Source organism: Rhinopithecus roxellana, chromosome 2 (assembly GCF_007565055.1).
Source record: "Rhinopithecus roxellana isolate Shanxi Qingling chromosome 2, ASM756505v1, whole genome shotgun sequence".
In the NCBI taxonomy this organism is placed as follows: Eukaryota; Metazoa; Chordata; class Mammalia; order Primates; family Cercopithecidae; genus Rhinopithecus; species Rhinopithecus roxellana.
This window is the reverse complement of record NC_044550.1, coordinates 64,517,850-64,538,261: the sequence shown is the minus strand read 5'-3', so window position 1 is coordinate 64,538,261 and position 20,412 is coordinate 64,517,850. Positions and strand designations below refer to the sequence as shown.

General features: G+C 45.0%; 2 protein-coding genes across 9 annotated transcripts in view; one reads left to right on the top strand and one right to left on the bottom strand.

The window, feature by feature from the left end:
- ABHD18 (abhydrolase domain containing 18) overlaps nucleotides 1-8,328 on the bottom strand; it is a 70,694-nt gene extending 62,366 nt beyond the window's left edge. For 2 of the 6 annotated variants that reach the window (XM_030917084.1, XM_030917088.1), the window contains exon 1: nucleotides 278-313. The gene's annotated coding sequence lies outside the window, so the exon portion shown is untranslated. Of the gene's footprint in view, nucleotides 1-277; nucleotides 348-7,993 lie in introns of those variants that run through there. The other 4 variants (XM_030917079.1, XM_030917072.1, XM_010389017.2 and 1 more) reach the window with 4 other exon arrangements.
- A 14-nt stretch (nucleotides 8,329-8,342) lies between these two features.
- Nucleotides 8,343-20,412, top strand: part of MFSD8 (major facilitator superfamily domain containing 8) — a 55,212-nt gene continuing 43,142 nt past the window's right edge. For all 3 annotated transcript variants that reach the window (XM_010389056.2, XM_030917062.1, XM_010389047.2), the window contains exons 1-2: nucleotides 8,343-8,521; nucleotides 18,999-19,090. In XM_010389056.2, the coding sequence (XP_010387358.1) occupies nucleotides 8,460-8,521; nucleotides 18,999-19,090 (154 nt within the window). In that variant the 5' untranslated portion in view covers nucleotides 8,343-8,459. The remainder of the gene's footprint in view (nucleotides 8,522-18,998; nucleotides 19,091-20,412) is intronic.

Below are 20,412 nucleotides of genomic sequence, written 5' to 3'. Positions count from 1 at the left end.
GTGACACCCTCAATACCTGGTGTTACTTACTTTCTTCACATTTTCCTACCAGTATGGGGGAAAAAAACCCCAAACTCCACAGACTTGAACAAACATTTGTTTATAAGAAAATTTTGAAAGTTTGTCTAAATCAACAAGGCGTGGTGGCTCACATCTGTAATCCCAGTAGTTTGTGACACCGAGGTGAGAGGGTGAGAGGATCGCTTGAGTATAGCAGTCCCAAACCAGCCTGGGTGACATGGGGAAACCCTGTCTCTATGAAAAGTACAGAACTTACCTGGGCGTGGTGGTGTGTGCCTGTGTAGTCCCACCTACTCGGGAGGCTGAGGCAGGAGGATTGCTTGAGCCTAGGAGGCAGAGGATGCAGTGAGCCAGGATCACACCACCGCACTCCAGCCTGGGTGACAGAGTGAGACCCGGTCTAAGAAAAGAGAGGAAACGAGTGGGGAGGGAAAGGGAAAGAAAAGATTGTCTAAATCATATTTATATACTTTCATTCACTTAACACCTTTGTCAGAAACAAGAACAAAAAAACCAAAACAAAGTAAAAACACTTGCTTCTTAGAATGGTTTTTAATCATGAAACAAATGGTAAAAGGCAAACTAACTTCTGAAATGTTGTCTTCATTACATATATTTTCTACTTTAGTGCAATTACAATTATGTAAATATATGTAGTATACATTTAAATTGCTTGACTAGTGTTTTTCTTGTAGAGTGCATGTCAGTGTGGAATAATAAAGAGTATATCTGGGCCAGGCATGGTGGCTAACGCCTGTAATCCCAGCACTTTGAGAAGCCAAGGCGGGTGGATAGCTTGAAGTCAGGAGTTCAAAACCAGCCTGGCCAACATGGTGAAACCCTGTCTCTACAAAAATTAGCCAGAGTGAAACTCTGTCTCAAAAAAAAAAAAAAAAAAAAAAAAAAAAAGAGTATGTCTGGTCTTTGACCTCAGTTCCTGGCATGAACTTCCTAAAACCCTTGGTTTTTCTTAAGTGATGAGTATCTGTTATGCTAAACAAGCAACTCCCTGTGGGACCCCTGAAAGTTTCAGAATCAGGGCTGGCCACCAGAAAGGAACTTTGGGACCCTCTGAACTCCAGAAGGGAAGGGAGCTGGAAAGTGAGTTCAATCACATGGCCAAAGATTCAATCAATCATGCCTATTAATGAAACTCCAGTAAAAATTCTGGACACTAAACCTTGGTGGAGCTTTGTGGTTGATGAACACCTTGATGTGTCAGGAAGGAGATGCTCCCTGAGTACATAGAGAGAGGCCAGGTAGTTCCACATTCATTCCCATACCTTGTCTCATGTTTCTCTTCATTGGGCTGTTCCTGAGTTGTATACTTTGTAATACCCTATAATCATAAATATAGCTGTTTCCTGAGTTCTGAGTCATTCTAGCAAATTACAGACCCACAGGGCTCTCAGGAACTCCTAAATTTTTAGCCAAGTTGGTCAGAAGGATGAGAGGCCTGGAGAACCTTGAAGTGCATCTGAAGAACTGATCCCTTAACTTGTGGGGTCTGCATTAACTCTAGGTGGTTAGTGTCAGAATTGGGAATCGAAGTACACCCAGTTGGAGTGGAAATGGAATAGATTATTCTTTACCAAAATTCTGACTAGTGTTACATATTCCAAATAAGATGCCAACTCTTAGGCCAGGTGTGGTGGCTCACACCTGTAATCCCAGCACTTTGGGAGGCCAAGGCGGGCAGATCACGAGGTCAGGAGATAGAGACCATCTTGGCTAACACGGCAAAACCCCATCTCTACTAAAAATACAAAAAATTAGCTGGGCGTGGTGGCGGGCGTCTGTAGTCCCAGCTACTCGAGAGGCTGAGGCAGGGGAATCATTTGAACTGGAGAGGCGGAGGTTGCAGTGAGCCGGAATCACACCACTGCACTCCAGCCTGGGCGACAGAGCAAGACTCTGCCCCCTAAAAAAAAAAGCCAACTCTTTGGATATACTTAGCAAGACTCTGGATATACAGAGCAAGACTCTGTCTCAAAAAAAAAAAAAAGAAAAAGTCAACTCTTCAGATATACTTACTTTCTTCACATTTTCCTACCAGGGGAGTGGCGGGTGGGGCGGGGGGGCAGGTGGGAGTGCTATGGCATGAGGAAAGATAATTCTAGGTGATAATAATTTTAATTATTTTATTCCCTAGGTCTTTCCGGAATTGTTAAAATATACAGCATCAATATATCTTTTGCATACATTTGTTAAAGTGCAACAGAACAGTGGCATGTCATTGGAATGCAAGACTTCATTGTTGGCCCGGCGCGGTGGCTCAAGCCTGTAATCCCAGCACTTTGGGAGGCTGAGACGGGTGGATCACGAGGTCAGGAGATGGAGACCTGGCTAACACAGTGAAACCCCATCCCTACTAAAAAATACAGAAAACTAGCCGGGCGAGGTGGCGGGCGCCTGTAGTCCCAGCTACTCGGGAGGCTGAGGCAGGAGAATGGCATAAACCCGGGAGGCGGAGCTTGCAGTGAGCTGAGATCCGGCCACTGCACTCCAGCCTGGGCGACAGAGCGAGACTCCGTCTCAAAAAAAAAAAAAGACTTCATTGTCTTTTTTTTTTTTTTTTTTTGAGACAGGGTCTCGCTCTGTCGCCCAGGCTTGAGTGCGAGTGGAACAATCATGGCTCACTGCAGCCTCAACCTTCTAGCTCCTAGGTTCAAGTAATCCACCCAGTGCAGCCTCTAGAGTAGCTGGGACCACAGGCACACAGGCCACCTTCCTTGCCTGGCTAATTTCTGTCTTTTTTTTTTTTTTTGAGACCGAGTCTGACTCTTCTCACTCAGGCTGGAGTGCAGTGGCGCCATCTAGCTAACTGCAAACTCCGCCTCCCAGGTTCAAGCAATTCTCCTGCCTAAGCCTTCCAAGTAGTTGGGATTACAGGCATGTACCACCACTTCTGGCTAACTTTTGTATTTTTAGTAAAGACGGGGTTTTACCATGATGGCCTGGCTGGTCTCGAACTCCCGACCTCAGCTGATCCACAGACTTTGGGCTCCCAAAGTGTTGGGATTACAGGCGTGAGCCACCATGCCCAGCCTAATTTATTTTTTGTAGAGATGAGGGTCTTGCTATATTGACCAGGCTGGTCTCGAACTCCTGAGCTCAAACAATCCTCCCACCTCAGCCTCTCAAAGTCCTGAGATTACAGGCATGAGCAACTGCACCCAGCTAGGACTTCACTGCCTTTTGCAATATATGATAGGTCACTTATTTTCTTTCCTTTTTTTTTTTTTTGAGATGGAGTTTCATTCTTGTTACCCAGGCTGGACTGCAACGGCGCGATCTTGGCTCACCACAACCTCTGTCTCCCGGGTTCAAGCAATTCTCCTGCCTCAGCCTCCCGAGTAGCTGGGATTACAGGCATCCGCCACCATGCCTGGCTAATCTAGTATTTTTAGTAGAGACGGGGTTTCTCCATGTTGGTCAGGCTGGTCTCACACTCCTGACCTCAGGTGATCTGCCTGCCTTGGCCTCCCAAAGTGCTGGGATTAAAAAGGCATGAGCCACCGCACTTGGCCCACTTATTTTCTTAACAGTGGCATGAAATGAACCAGGGGCATCATCTTCCTTTGTAACATCCATGGCATCAATAACAATAAGTGGAATCCATGATAGTAAAATAAAATTTAATTAAAAATCCTGGCTAGGCTGGATGTGGTGGCTCACATCTGTAATCCTAGCACTTTGGGAGGCTGAGGAGGGAGGATTGCTTGAGATCAGGAGTTTGAAACCAGCCTGGGCAGCATAGTGAGAACTCATCTCTTAAAAAAAAAATCCTGGCCAGGCACAGTGGCTCATGATTGTAATCCCAGCACTTTGGGAGGCCAAAAACAGGACTGCTTGGGCCCAGGAGTGCAAGACAAGCCCTGGCAACACAATGAGACCCTGTCTCTACAAAAAAATTTTGAAATCTAGCCAGGTGTGGTGGTACACACTTGTAGTCCCAGCTACTCAGGAGGCTGCAGTGGGAGGACTGTGTAAGCCTGGAAGTTGAGGCAACAGTGAGCATGGTTGCACCACTGCACGCCAGCCTCGGCAACAGAGCAAAATCCTGTCTCCAAAATAAATAAACAAACAAATAAACCCAACAACAAAAAACAACACCTATATTTTACAGTAAGAAGAAAAGTAGTATACTGCTCATGAGATGCTCCATTTTCCTAATCTTTGATATTCTTCTAGATTGGTAGATAAAACCAAGGTAAGGCAAAAATATGGAGTTAGAAAGTTGCAAAGGAAGCAAGAAAGGACCTAAGAACGATGAACTTTTCAAATATTTTTGTAAAGTACTATATTTATTATTTGCCTAAATTGTTTACTTATTTCCAGTTTTCCACCCAAACTAGAAAATGTTCCCAGTGGCTCATGCCTGTAATCACAGCACTTTGGCAGGTTGAGGCAAGCAGATCACCTGAGTTTGGGAGTTGGAGACCTGCCTGACCAACATGGAGAAACCCCGTCTCTTACTAAAAATACAAAATTAGCCAGGTGTGGTGGTGGGCACCTGTAATCCCAGCTACTTGGGAGACTGAGGCAGGAGAATCCCTTGATCCCAGGAGGCAGAGGTTGCAGTGAGCTGATATTGCACCACTGCACTCCAGCCTGGGCGACTAGAGCAAAAGTCCGTCTCAAAAAGAGAAAAAAAAAAGAAAACCTTCCCAAATCACTTTAATTCCCTGTATAATAGGCCACAAAAGTCAGCACTCCAAACTTACACACAGCATATTCCTTACTATATTTACCTACTAATAAACAACTAATAAATGAGGAACAGAAAGTAAATCAAACACACATACAGGTTAGTATAAATTTGGTTCTGGGGTTTGGGATTACACAAATCTTCTTAAATCCCATTTCAGCTCCAAGAACAACATAAAAGACAGGTTTTGTGGAACTCTCTAAACACGTAAATTTTTCTAGACAGGGTTGGCTGGGACCAGGGTATTCAGTGCCACTATGAACAGATAAAAATCCAAGCCCAGGGTGAACATAACTCCAAATTACCAAAATGAGGCACCATCTGGAGCCATGCCAGATACTTAAAAGTCCCTGCTTCAGGCTGGACAGACAACAACGAGCTTCTGCAGAAAAGAACCCATTTCTGAAGTATATATCAATCCAAAATGACCCAATTATCAATGTGACAGGGAAAAGCAAAGGGAAACAAAAATAGAAGTTCTAGTACAGTACCAAGAACTAAAAAGTCTTCCCTAGAAATGAGTTCTATTGCTAAAGTGACACTCATCATTTATTATGCTATCTCGTACTTTTATTTCCTGTCAATCTGGTATCTAAGTATTTAACAATGCAACACTAATTTTTTCTGGACTTTTATCTTTACATTGGTGATATATATCTCAAAGGCATAAATGAAAATTTAAAAAATATCACCATGTACAAGAACTTATTCCCTTACCTAAAAAAGAGACTTCAAGTTTTATCTTGTAACTTCACTTCTAAATAATGTCTATACAAGTTTAAGCAGCTAAGAAAGGGTTTAGATACCTCAGATATCCACTGGTAAAATCTACTTCCCTAGCTTCAGAAATATAATTCCTTTTAATCTTACACTGAACAAGAGTAAGAAAATAGGAAGCTTGTTTGTTTGTTTGAAACGGGTGTGGGTAATTATCCTGGACAGTCACCTAAGGAAATCCACCAACTGGACTGTCTCATATTCTCGCGTGAAACATTCAGGAAATAATCTAATCTCTTCAAATTTAGCTCCTCTTTTCCATGGGCTTTATTAAAAAAAATATATATATATATATATACACACATATACACATACGTTTAAATGTTTACTTTGTTTGGATGCTATGTGTTCCTAAGAAACATTTTTTCTTTTTTTTTTTTCTACTGGTACAATACACTAAGCTTACTTAGATTTCACCAGCTGTATATGTACTCATCCCATGTGCTTTTGTGGTCTGAAGTCATCACTTGGAGGCACCAATGGAAAAGAGCAGTGTCAGAGGACTGGGATTCCTCTACTAGCTGTATGACCTTGAGTAAGCCACCTTAACCTATAAACAGAAAGTAATATCTGCCCTGATACATGATAGCCAATTATTTCACTTAGATAAAAACTGAATATCTACTATATATTTTTATGAGATATGAGGAAAGATCCTGCTTGCTGCTTTGCCATTTTTTTCCCATAAGAAGCCTGGTGGTAAAGAGCACAGGCTTTAGAACCAGGAGTCCTGCGTTTCTTGAATTCTAGCTCTGTTGCTTGTTAGTTGTATGATTATAGGCAAGTTACTTAATCTCCCTGCCTTCCATTTCCTTGTATACATGAGATAATTCCCACCTCAGAGGATTGTTGTAAGGATGAGATGAGGTAATTCAATGAGCATTCATCCAACGTATATCTATCTAGGAACCATTCTGCCTACTGCTATACTGGTTAAAAATCCCCTTGTCCACTATATATGTGCCATACATTGCTAGCCCCCAGGAATTAAAAAAGACAATATAGACAATATAGTAAAGCAACATTATGGCAAGAAAATACTAACTTTTCTACCTATGTATCTTCTTGGAACCAATAATACAAATCTGACTTGTTTTTGTGAACTGTTACAAATGAATCTACAAGACTGAATCCAAGTGCAAATAGGTCTTGATTTAGAAGGTATTTCTGAATAGCACGTTTCAAGTTTTCTTTCTTTTTTTTTTTTTTTTGAGACAGAGTCTTGCTCTCTTGCCCAGGCTGGAGTGCAGTGGCGCGATCTCAGCTCACTGCAGCCTCTGCCTCCTGGGTTCAAGGGATTCTACTGCCTCAGCCTCCTGAGTAGCTGGGACTACAGGTGCGTGCCACCAAGCCCGGTTAATTTTCTTTTTTTTTTTTTTTTTTTTGGTGCATTTTTAGTAGAGTTGGGGTTTCACCGTGTTATCCAGGATGGTCTCCATCTCCTGACCTCATGATCCGCCTGCCTCGGCCTCCCAAAGTGCTGGGATTACAGGCGTCAGCCACCGCACCTGGCCTGCACGTTTCAAGTTTAGGTGTTCACCAGTTGACCGTGCCTGGCTGATACACACAAGGTCAAAAATGACACAAAGATCAGAAGTATTGTCATATACCATACACGACTGTGTAACTAGTATAGGACCTAGCATAGGGTAAATGCTCATAAATATTAATTTAAAAAATTAAGTTTGGTTTCCAACTTTGCCACTTCCACACCGAGTGACTCTGGGTTTAACTTGTCTGGATCTTAATTTTCGGTAAAATAGAAATGTGTCTGCTTTGCCTATCTCATAGGATAGTTGTGATCAAATGAAATTACATGACAATGTATCTGGCGCTAATAAAACGGTAATTTATGAGACACAGAATGACTACTGACACCAGCTAGCCTACAAGCCTAATAATAGAGATAAGATGTTAATACATAACTACCAGGAAATAAACATGGAGATCTCGTGAAAACCCATGACATGTTTTCTAAAAATGTCATCTTCCTTGTGACGAAAGGAGCTGGTCATTGCTAGGCAGGTGCTGTGCCTTTTTCAACTCCCACGTTTCAGCAGCAGGCTCTTCTGGGTGAGATTTTGCAAGGCTGAGGCCCCCGTAGGCGCAGCCGCCGTTGGGGTGCGCATCCGGCAACCTGCAGTTTACAAGCAGCGGATCCCACCTTCAGTACTGGCTCTGACAAGCCCTCCAGATAATGCGCCTTTGCATTTAGCCGACTTAGAGAAGAGAGATGAAAGCCACCTCTACCTTTCACGGGGAGGAAGGGACTGCCCACCTGCTCGCCCCCATCACCTCGGCCCTCCGGAGCGCGCCGCGGACTCCAGCCTTGTCCCTCGCCCCAGCCTCACCCCGCGTCCCTGACCCGCGAGTCTCCTGCCCAGCTCCGCGTCCCAGGTCCCTGCCTCCAGGCACGTACACTACGCGCTAATAGGCGCGGGGAGCTCTTAGCGCGCCTGCTACTTAACCTGGCTGGCTACCTACCGGCCGTCAGACAGAAGCCTGATATTGAGCTGGCGGGGCCTCCCAGCACCGCCGCTCTCCAGGTTCCCTTTCGAGGACTCGACTTTGGTCCGAACCCCAACCGCAGGTCGGGTAACCTTTCCAGGAATCCAAATGGAAGGCGAAGCGGAGAGAGGAAGACAAGCGCGGGACGGAGCGGGGCGGGGCGGCAGTTTGGACACGCCCCGAGCTCTCCTCGGCTCTTCCTCCCCCTCAGAATGGGAAGCGCCTACCGAGGGAGGAGGCTGAGGACACAGCCTCCTTCCGCCCTGCGCAGCCGGGCCTTCCGCGTGACCCCGCCTATGACCTCGGGGCGTCCCGCTCACGTCTGACCGTCAGGTGCGCACGCGCACTTGCAGGCTTGTTTAGCCAGCTTCACGGCACCCGGAATGGGACAAAACAGGTGTCGCGAGAGTTGGGCGCAAGAAGCCTTGTAGGGACTGTAACTATGGCGGGCCTGCGGATCGAAGGTGAACAGGAGCCGCTGTTAGGCGACACACCTGGAAGCAGGTGAGCGAATCCTGGTGGAGGGACCCCTCAGCCTCATGCGCTGTTGGGATTGGCTCCTTTCCGGGCGTCACCCGCACTGGGACGAACCCTCGCTGCCAGAGGGGTGCCAGCGCGGTGGGAGCCGGTGGCCGGGTTGTGTGAGCCGAGGAGATTCGCTCCCAAGGTAAGAGAAAGGGCGTCTGGCCGCACCTTGCGGTGATGAGCCGGTAGGTTCGAGTGACTGGGCCGGAGAAACCCAGGCTGCTGCTTTGCCTGTTGCAGCAGCCAAGCCACCACATTCTGTATCTTCAGAATTCCATATTTGGCACTTTGTAGCTGATCACTTTCCACATTTCACAGTTCCAAAATGATGGATTTAATCGATACTTGAAGGTATCGGTCTTAATAATGACCTGCTGCCCGACTGCCTGACAACCTCTTTGAAGGGGTGGCCTGCCCCTCCACATCTGTGGGCGTTTCTCCTTAGATGGAACGAGAGACTTGCGAAAAGAAATGAGACACAGAGACAAAATATAGAGAAAGAAAAGGTGGGCCCAGGGGACCGGTGCTCAGCATACAGAGGACCTACGCGGGCACCGGTCTCTGAGTTCCCTTAGTATTTATTGATAATTATCTTTACCATCTTAGAAAAAGGGAAGTGACGGGATAATAGGATCATCATAGGGAGAAGGTCAGCAGTAAGACATGTGAATAAAGATCTCTGTGATATTAGTTTAAGGAAAAGTGCTGTGCCTTGATATGCATATGCAGACATCTCCATAAACCTTTTTAGTGCATAAAGAGCAGCATTGCTAGGAACCTTTCGCCCTAAGGCGGTTTTCTCCTTTCTCAGTAAACAGAACATACAATCCGGTTTTACACCGAGATGTTCCATTGCCCAGGGACGGGCAGGAGACAGATGCTTTTCTCTATCTCAATTGCCAAGAGACCTTCTTTCTTCTTATACTAGTCCTCCTCAGCACAGACCTTTCACGGGTGTCAGGCTGGGAGACGGTCAAGTCTTTCCCTTCCCACGAGGCCATATTTCAGACTAGCACATGGGGAGAAACCTTGAACAATTCCTAGCTTTCCTAGGCAGAGGTCCCTGCGACCTTTTGCAGAGTAAGTGTCCCTGGGTACTTGAGATTAAGAGAATGGTGATGACTTTTAACCAGTAAGCTGCATTCAGGCACTTCTTTAACAAAGCACACCCTGCACAGCCCAAAATCCTTTAAACCTTGAGTCACCATGGCACATGTCTCTTGCAAGGACAAGGTTGGGGGTAGGGTCACAGATGAACAGCATCTCAAATACAGAGCAAGATGGATGTTAGGCAGGAATCTAGACCCAACATGGCGGCATTACCCGGCATAGCAGGCCTTTTGTTAAAGACTCCCTTCACCCTTGTACACACCCACAGACTTACATGCGTCAGAGTTCCGGTTGGGCAACCACACTGCCCCATGACCTGCAGCTCACCTGCATTCCACAAGTTTGTAAACAGCAGTTTCGGTTGACAGTTTCCAAAGACCCCTTCCTCATGACCCTTACTCAACTCCTGCCCTAGTAGTTTCAAGACCCCCCAGGCCCTGTTTGCACAACCAGCTTCCCTACCTCTCGGGCTGTAAAAAGCCCCAACCCTCCTCCCTCAGTGCGACTTCCTTGGCCCGCACCTTTGGACCGAGGAACCTTGCCTGCAAGTCCTAATAAAGGCTATTTTCACTGCCATTTGCCTTGTGTCTTCGTTCCCGATTCGGCTCCAGCCTCAGTTTACCTTTACATTTGGTGCCGAAACCCGGGAGGAGACCCCTCCCCTGGACCCCTGCCAGGTCGGGCAGGCTCTCCTCTCCCCGAGCCGGGACCTTCTTCCCGAGCCGGGAGCTGTTTCACCAAATCCAAGACTCAATTCGATCACTGCTGGGTAAGTTTTCCCCCGTCCTGTAGGCCCCCTCTGGGAAGTCCCTGTCCAAAACACGTGGCCACGTCAGGGGCTCCCTCCGGTCAACTGTGACCTTGGCACCAGGGATTAGGAGACGTCCAACCTCCCCAGAAGCCGCCATACCCTGCACTCCGCATGGCAGTGGGAGGACGCTCCCATTGCCACTGGACTGCCCGCCTTAGGACCATGGGAACTACTCAGTCCAAACCAAACCGAAAATCCCCTCTGAGGTGCCTCTTGGCTAGTTTCCAGACTTTAAGTCTCAACCAAGCCCTAAAACAAAAGTGGCTCATTTTCTTCTGCACAGTAGCATGACCACAGTATAAATTGGATAATCAGTCTCAGTGGCCTGCAGAAGGCACTCTAGACTTTAACATCCTCACGGATCTGACCAACTTCTGCAAGAGACTAGGCAAATGGCACGAGATACCCTATGTTCAAGCCTTTTGGGACTTGCGTTCTCGCCCAGATCTCTGCGCTCAATGCTCGTTAGCTCAGGTCATACTCGCAAAGTCTCTTCCCTCGAGCAAGGAGAGGGATGATTCTTCCTCTTTTTCTGAGCGTCTGACACCCTATCCCGGCCACCCCTTTGGTCTCCCACCCAACCTTCTCCTCACCCTGACCTGCCATTATCCCCATCCTCATCAGCGCCTCCCCTCCCTTCCACCCCTCCTGTGCCCTCGCCAAACCCGACAGATTCTGTCTCCCCTACCTCCACCTCCTCCCCTTCCTCGCCTGTCTTAGCCCATACTCGGTCCAGGACCAACCTCCTGTGTCCCTTGCAAGAGGTGGCAGGCGCCGAAGGAGTGGTCCGGGTCCATGTGCTGTTTTTGCTGGCAGACCTAAGGTTGAAGAGTGTGTAGGCTCTTTCTCGGCCAACCCCACTCAGTATTTCAAAAAGTTCAGATACCTGTGCCAGGCGTATGACCTCACCTGGCATGATCCCCATGTCGTTATGACCTCAACCCTGTCCCCTGAGGAACAGGAGCATATCCTAGCGGCAGCCAGGCAGCATGCTGACCAGGTTCATTTAACTGACCACGCCATGCCAGTTGGCACTGAGGCGGTGTCCTCAGCCGAGCCCAACTAGGACTAGCAGGTTGGTCAGGCAGGCCGCCACCGCCGAGATATGATGGTCCAGTGCCTTCTTGCTGGCATGCAGGCAGCCTCCAATAAGTCAGTCAATTTTAATAAGTTAAAGGAGGTAGTCCAAGGCTCAGATGAAAGTCCGGCTGTTTTTCTTAACCGACTTGACAGAGTCACTTATTCAGTACACCCGCCTTGACCCTGCTTCCCCTGCAGGAGGAGCCATCTTAGCTTCATACTTTATTTCTCAGTCGGCCCCTGATATCCAAAAAAAGTTAAAAAAAGCGGAGGACGGCCCTCAAACTCCCATCCAGGATTTAGTCAAACTGGCCTTCAAGGTCTGCAACTCCAGGGAGGAAGCAGCTGAGGCCCAACGACAGGCCAGGCTAAAACAGAAGGTACAACTCCAAACCCAGGCCTTGGTAGCAGCCCTGAGGCTGGCCGGCTCCAGGAGCTCCCAGAAAAGAGGTACTACCCGAGCGCCACCTGGTGCCTGCTTCAAGTGCGGCAACGACGGCCACTGGGCCAGGCAGTGCCCTAACCCAAAGGAGCCAACTCGCCCCTGTCCGAACTGTCGGCAGATGGGCCACCGGAAGTCAGACTGCCCTGACCTAAGGACGGTCGCTGCGCCTCCATGTGACGACCCTCCTCCAGGTATTGGAGGCGCCTTCCAACTCCTCGACACTGACGAAGATTGAAGAGGCTCAGACTCGGGAAGCCCTCTTACTCTCGCTGAGCCCAGGGTTATGCTCCAGGTAGCGGGTAAGTCCATATCTTTCCTCATGGACACAGAGGCTACCTACTCTGTTTTGCCTACCTTTAGTGGCCCCCGCCACCCCTCCACTGTCACGGTCATGGGAATTGATGGCACTCCCTCCACCTACCGCCAGACTCCTCCTCTGTCTTGCCGCTTGGATGGCTCCCTCTTCTCGCACTCATTTCTTATCATTTCTTCGTGCCCAGTCCCCTTGTTAGGAAGAGATCTCCTCTCCAAGCTAGGGGCCTTAGTTCACTTCCGACCCAACCCCTCCCCACACCTCGCGTTCCTCTTCCCCCTTCTCTCACTTGACAAACTTCGCCAGGCTGACCCCCCACTCCCGTTTCCAGTCCCCATTAACCCTAAGGTGTGGGACACCTCCATCCCAATCATTGCCCAGCACCATACTCTGGTCCGCATCCGACTAAAAGACCCTTCCAAGTTTCCCTCTAGACCCCAGTTCCCTATCTCCCTTGAACATCAACAGGGATTAAAACCTGTCATTACATGCCTGCTCCAACAGCACATTCTAGTTCCCGCCAACTCACCATGCAATACTCCTATCCTGCCTGTACAGAAAAGCTCTGGGGCCTATCGTCTCATACAGGACCTACGCCTCATCAATGAGGCAGTAGTCCCTACCTTTCCAGTTGTTTCTAATCCATATACACTCCTCTCGCGCGTTCCCCCTGACACCACCCATTTCACTGTTCTTGACCTGAAGGATGCCTTCTTTACCATCCCTCTACACCCAGACTGCCACTTTCTGTTTGCTTTTACATTGGAAGATCCAGACACTCATATTTCTTCCCAGCTGACTTGGACTATTTTGCCTCAAAGGTTCCATGATAGCCCCCATTTTTTCAGACAGGCACTGGCACAGGATGTTATCCTCTGTCCCCTGACCCACAGCACACTATTGCAGTATGTCGATGACTTATTACTATGTAGTCCTGCCTAGGAGTGCTCCCTTGCAGATACTGCTACACTTTTAAATTTTCTAGGCAACCGAGGTTATCAGGTTACCCTGGCTAAGGCTCAACTTTGCGGCCCTTCTGTCACCTACCTAGGCATACTCCTCACACCTGCTACAAAAAGCCTCACAGCAGATAGAATAAGCCTCATTGAAACTCTCCAGCCTCCTCAGGATGCGGAAGAGATCTTGTCCTTCCTAGGACTGGTGGGCACAGTGAGTCTTATCCCGTGGCCCCACTCAGGATCTTTTAAGGCCTACATCAAGGTCGTAAGCAGCCTCGTCAGCCTGGCTTCTGACATCAGACAACAGGAGGAAGCCATCTCAGTTCTAGCCCAGACAGCAAGCCCCAGGACAGCAGCAACCCTTTTTCCTGGCTAACCTTAGTCAGGGAAGGGGCTCGAGTGGTACACATGGCCGAGGTACACAACATCTCTCGTTGTTTCTTGTGTGCAGCCTTGAATAAGCCCCCACTAGTTGCGGTACCCTTACCCAGCCCTTTTAACTCCTCTAACCTAACCCCTTCCTTTCCCCTTCCCGGCCGAACACTGCATCAATGAGTCAGGACTCGTAGAAACCAATCTCCTCACTCTAGAAAAAGATTCAGGAAAGATTCCACCAGAAAAACCTTGGATCAAGGCCCTCACTTAGGTGGTGGCAGTTGTCTGTGGCCGGTTAAGTCCTACCCTTTCAAAGCCCCTTACTAATCATTGGCTTCTTGCTACTCATAGCTCCCTGTGTCCTCCGCTTCATCCAGGATTGTGTGAAAGAAGTCTCCCAGGTCACTTTCAATCAGATGCTGCTCCACCCCTATACCCGAGTTCCAACCTCCGAAGAACCCCACAACGACCCATACCAGCAGGAAGCAGCCAGATGAACACGTTGGCCCATTTTCTTATTAGAAAGAGGTCGGAATGTTAGGCAGGAATCTAGACCCAACATGGTGGCGTTACCCGGCGTAGCAGGCCTTTTGTTAAAGACTCCCTTCACCCTTGTACACACCCGCAGACTTACATGCGTTAGGGTTCCGGCTGGGCAACCACACTGCCCCATGACCTGCAGCTCACCTGCATTCCACAAGTTTGTAAACAGCAATTTCGGTTGACAGTTTCCAAAGACCCCTTCCTCATGACCCTTACTCAACTCCTGCCCTAGTAGTTTCAAGACCCCCCAGGCCCTGTTTGCACAACCAGCTTCCCTACCTCTCGGGGTATAAAAAGCCCCTACCTTCCTCCCTCGGTGCGACTTCCTCAGCCCGCACCCTTGGACCGAGGAACCTCGCCCGCGAGTCCTAATAAAGGCTATTCTCACTGCCATTTATTTGCCTTGTGTTCCTTGGTTTGGCTCCAGCCTCAGTTTACCTTTACAATGGAGTCTCTTATGTCTACTTCTTTCTATATAGACACAGTAACAGTCTGATCTTTCTTTTCCCCACACCTCTTGATACTTTAACAAACCTGTCTAAAATGAGCTCACCTTTGTCCTATGCCAAATGTACAAATAAAGACTAATTTTAAGGCATTGAAGGAATAACGTCAGTATTTTGATCCTTATAATTCTGGTTGTTTTGATCCTAGTTTATGGGCAATGACTCAGCAATGTTCACCTTTTGCCTCTTACTGCATAATTATGTATTTTTACCTTTAGGAAAATGGAATTATTATTTTATTTGAAATATACATAATTATCTCAAGTAAATTAATAAATTCAGTTAAACTTCAGCTGTCTATGACCATGTTAATTTTTACTCATTTGTTCCTCGTGAGCACCAAACCTTTTTTGATCACTCTTAACTCAAAACCCTTTGGAAAATGTATTTCTCTGGTCCTCGATTTACTAAACAGAGTTTATGGAATGCAGTTTGATCTTGATTTTATCTTGAGATCATTAAAATGAATATCGATGCTGAAATGAATTTTAATAGAGTGATGTCCTCAGAGCCTATTTAAACATTTGGGACTGTTTGCTTCTATACCAATTTATTCTGCACTGCTATACTTATTTTTTTTGAGATGGGGTCTTGCTCTGTGGCCTAGTCTGGAGTGCAGTGGTGTGATTTTGGCTCACTGTAACCTCTGCCTCCTGGGTTCAAAGGATTCTCCTGCCTCAGCTTCCACAGTAGCTGGGATTACATGCGCGGGCCTGGCTCACTGTAACCTCTGCCTCCTGGGTTCAAGCGATTCTCCTGCCTCAGCTTCCACAGTAGCTGGGATTACATGCGCGGGCCTGGCTCACTGTAACCTCTGCCTCCTGGGTTCAAGTGATTCTCCTGCCTCAGCTTCCACAGTAGCTGGGATTACATGCGCGGGCCACCAGACCCAGCTAATTTTTGTATTTTTGGTAAAGACGGGTTTCACCGTGTGGCCAGGCTGATCTGGAACTCCTGACCTCAAGTGATCCACCCACCTCAGCTTCCCAAAGTGCTGATATAGAAGCAAACAGTCTCAAATGTATCAATAGGCTCTGAGGCCAGCTGCTCTACTTTTAAGTACTTACATCTGCTTTTTAGTTTTTCTGACAGACTTTTCCTGGCAGACTATTCTGCAGCATGTTTTTGAAATCTGGCAGCAACAGTTTTTTTTGTTGTCGTTGCTGTCACCACACTCTTTCCACCAGCTTTAATTTGGGGCTTCTTGTTTGTTGTAAGTTTGATAACCCTGTATCTATGCTTCATATAACTGTCTGATTACAACCTGGTAGTTCTGACTGAGAGCTAAATGTCTTTCCTATTAAGTGCATAAGCTTGAGTGCATAGACTTTGTGACATTTGGTTTTCTCAGAACTTTCTTTTTGCTTCGTCCTGATTTTTAGCTATTTTCCAGATAATTGCAGGATTCCTGAGTTATGGTTAAATGTGGTCTTCTGGTACATTCTGTCACCTTGTACAAAAGGTGATTTTTTTTCATACTCTTAGCTTTGATTTCATCAAAGTGATTGATGCACATTAGAATCTGTCCAAATTTAGGTGTTCCTGCCAATAATCAATACCTCTGATTGAGGTTCTAGATTAAGCATTTTAAAAACAAAAAGGGAGTATTTTGAAAATAATTCAATAAGTATATGTCTTTAAAAACGCAAGTATATTCCCTAGTAAAGTGAACCTATGTATAGCTATTTGGCAGGACCTGTTCACTTTGAATATATTGCACAAACATGTCTAGGTCACCACCAACCTTTCCTCACTAACAAGGTTGATTATTATTTGCTGGTCTGGTGGAGCTGGCCTCTTGAATCCTCAGTGCTCCCCACTGACCCCCTCTGTGGAGGACAGACAACAGGGGTTGGCAAACATTTCCTGTAAAGTTCCAGATTGTAAATATCTTAGACCTGTTTAGAGCAAAGGGAAAAATCAAGGATATTGTACAGATGTTTAGATAACCAGAAAACAAATTCCACAAAAATTTTTAGTAATGACATTTAAAATATACTAATAAGTATAATATAGGTTTGCTAATGAAAGGGATAGAATTTGGTGGGGGAGGGGATGACATTTTCTTTAATTGCACTTCAGAGCTGGTGTTTTCTGTCATCAAACAAATATTCATCTGTAAAAACCATTTGTAGCTCACATGTTACTGATCCAAGTTACAAGTGATTTCACATTTTCTTTGTAACCTTAGCCTAGTCTCTGTAAAATTTGTATTATTAGGGTATCTGTCCTTATAGGGCATATCTTTATAGAATATTTTCAGTTTATTTCCATAAATGTTATACCACTACACTGTTCTGTCAGTGAGCACACACTTCTTTATTTTCTCTCTCTCTTTTTTTTTAAGGCAGAGTGTCCGTCTGTTACCCAGGCTGGAGTACAGTGGCACAATCTCTGCTCACTGCAACCTCCGCCTCCCAGGTTCAAGTGATTCTCGTGCCTCAGCCTCCTAAGTAGCTGGGGCTACAGGCATGCACCACCACGCCCAGCTAATTTTCGTATTTTTGGTAGAGACAGGGTTTCATTGTGTTGGCCAGGCTGATCTTGAACTCTTGGCCTCAAGCAGTCTGCCTGCCTTGGCCTCCCAAAGTGCTGGGATTATAGGCGTGAGCCACTGCGCCTGGCTGTTGTTAAATTTTATCTAACTCACTTTGTTATTCAGTTCACTCCACTATATTGTGTATTCCTTTTAGTTTTTAAGTCACAAGTTTGACAAGCATGCTATCATTTGGAGTATTTCAGTTTGTAATAGAAATGTTGAACAGGATAAAACTAGCAGGACATCCCACTACTGGGAATGCCAAACATGACCACTTGTTAAGAGGGCGACTGCAGTATCTTTCAATTATAAAGGTTCATGTTCCATTTTGTAATTAGTAAGCAGACACTGGGGTGACATTTGAGGGCCTTTGACTGTCCTCTCCATAACAATCTTTCAATCAGTTGTTTTAGCATCCATTGATGATCCTTCCATTGTTACATAGAAAGTGGCCATTAAATTATTTTCTAATTTTATTTTTTCAATATTTAATAATTGTCATTAAAAGAAGAAAGATTTTGACTGAGCTCTAAATCAGTCACTCAAACAATTTTATTTTATTTTTTTAGAATCAAATAATTTACCTCTTGATTCCCTAACTTAGATATATATGATGTTTTATTCAAACTCTAGTATATTGATTTCAAATGATGTGTATCTGGGGTTCTGGTATTTTTCTCAGGTAAGCTACATTATCATTAAGGTCTGTTATTTTTGTTTTTTTCTTATCTACTCTCCTTTGACCTAGAAGAGGTTTGTTTGTATGGAATGACATATACAGTGTTAAGCATTTTAAATATATTAGGAACTAATATATTTGGCATATAATACATCTAAAAAACATTGTTTTTCTTCTTCCTTTCCTCTTTACCACTCCCAACCATATCACGTTTGAAAAAAAAAAGTTTCTTTTTTGAAGACTAATTTGACAGTTCTAAGGCTTATTTTTAAGAAATTAATCTTGGTACATAAGAAGGCATTTTGTCTGTTCTGCATGTCTTGATTATTTGAAAAGATAATGCTCACATTAAGGTGAACTTGTTAACTGTTTCTATTGTGTGTGTGAAAATGTAATGAGTGTATAGACTCATGTGTCACCTAATGGAGGTAAGATGTCTACTTAGTATACATGCCCTTGGTCTAGATCAGATACTTATCCAAAAGATCACTTATGTCTGGGGTGTCATGGTCTCTCTTTTGTCTGCTGGTAAAATTTATCTGGTAACCCATTTAGGAGGTCCCAGGACTGAAAATTTCTTAGGTTACATTAAACCTTCCTGGTATCACTTCTATTTTCTGAAGTAGGAAGCCAAAACAGCTTCCTGCAGCAATTTAATTTCCTGTCATCAAGTACAGCATGTTATAATGATGACAGTTACTATGTTTTAGTACTTAGTAGCTATGGGGGATCTAGTTGTAGCTAGTTTATTTGATTTATCTTGATGTAGTTTATTCATTTTTACAAATTGCAACATTCTTGATTAATAAATCTGTGCATGTCAACAGTAGCAAAATAATTGCCTTGCAAAATGTTTCCTCTTTTAAAACTATACTGTTTCCCAAATTTCTATATACAATAATGCATAAATACAATCCATGGAAATTCAAAAAAAAAATGCTTATTCATAGATAAATTAGTGTAACAGAACCAGTATTAGTTAATTCTACCTCTATCACATCGTTTTCATAACTTTAGTAGATAATACAATTGTTGACACTTAAGATCCACATGTAATGAGGTAAATTTATACTACTTTTTTCTTCTTTACACCTAGAGAATGGGACATTTTAGAGACTGAAGAGCATTATAAGAGCCGATGGAGATCTATTAGGATTTTATATCTTACTATGTTTCTCAGCAGTGTAGGTAAGTATTAGAAATATGTAATTTTAACAATTCAGATCAGATGTCATATTTTAACTTCATTTACTTCAGTTGCCTCTGAAATTATCTTTATTGTGCTAAAAAATATGTAACATAAAATTTACCATGTTACCATATCTAAGTTTAGTAGCCTTAAGTATATCCACATTGTTGTGCAACCAATCCCTAGAACATTTTCATCTTGCAAAAGAGAAACTCTATACCCATTAAACAACTCCTTGTTTTCCCATCCCCCAAGCCCTAGCAACCATCATTCTACTTTGTTTCTTGGAATTTGACTACTCTAGATAGCTCATATAAATGGAATTATATAGTATTTTTCTTCTTGTGATGAAATTATTTCACTCAACATAATGTCCTCAAGTTGATCCATGTTGCACTTGTGATAATTTCCTTTTAATTAAAGGCTATATAGTCCATTATATGTATTGTAGGGTAGCAGAAACTTTTCCTCTATTCTCTTATGTTATGTGCCTAAGGCTGGTGAATTAAGCTGACAAAAGAAACACTAACAGTAAAAAAGTATATAAATTTATTTGATGTTAATATTTTTTAACGAAAAGAAACAAAAAACATTAAGGAGTGTACATACAAATGAAACTAGACAACTACTAAGAGTTCCTAACACTTTCATGTACTCACAAAAGTATTTCATTTTTTTTTTTTTTTTTTGAGACAGAGTTTCACTCTTGTTGCCCAGGCTGGAATGCAATGGCACAATCTCAGCTGACTGCAACCTCCACCTCCCAGATTCAAGAGATTCTCCTGCCCCAGCCTGCCAAGTAGCTGGAATTACAGGCATGGGCCACCACGCCCAGCTAATTTTGTATTTTTAGTAGAGATGGGATGTCTCCATGTTGGTCAGGCTGGTCTCGAACTACCGACCTCAGGTGATCTGCCCACCTTGGCCTCCCAAAGTGCTGTAATTGATTACAGGCGTGAGCCACCGCGCCCAGTTCAAAGTCTTTTTTTTTTTCTTTTTCTTTTTCTTTTTCCTTTTTTTGAGATGGAGTCTCACTCTGTCACCCAAACTAGAGTGCAGTGGCGTGATCTTGGCTCACTGCAAACTCCACCTCCCAGTTCATGCCATTCTCCTGCCTCAGCCTCCCGAGTAGCTGGAACTACAGGCACCCACCACCATGCCTGGATAATTGTTTTATATTTTTAGTAGAGACAGGATTTCACTGTGTTAGCCAGGATGGTCCCGACCTCCTGACCCTGTGATCTGCCAGACTCAGCCTCCCAAAGTGCTGGGATTACAGACGTGAGCCACTGTGCCTGGCCAAAAGTATTTCATCTTTACA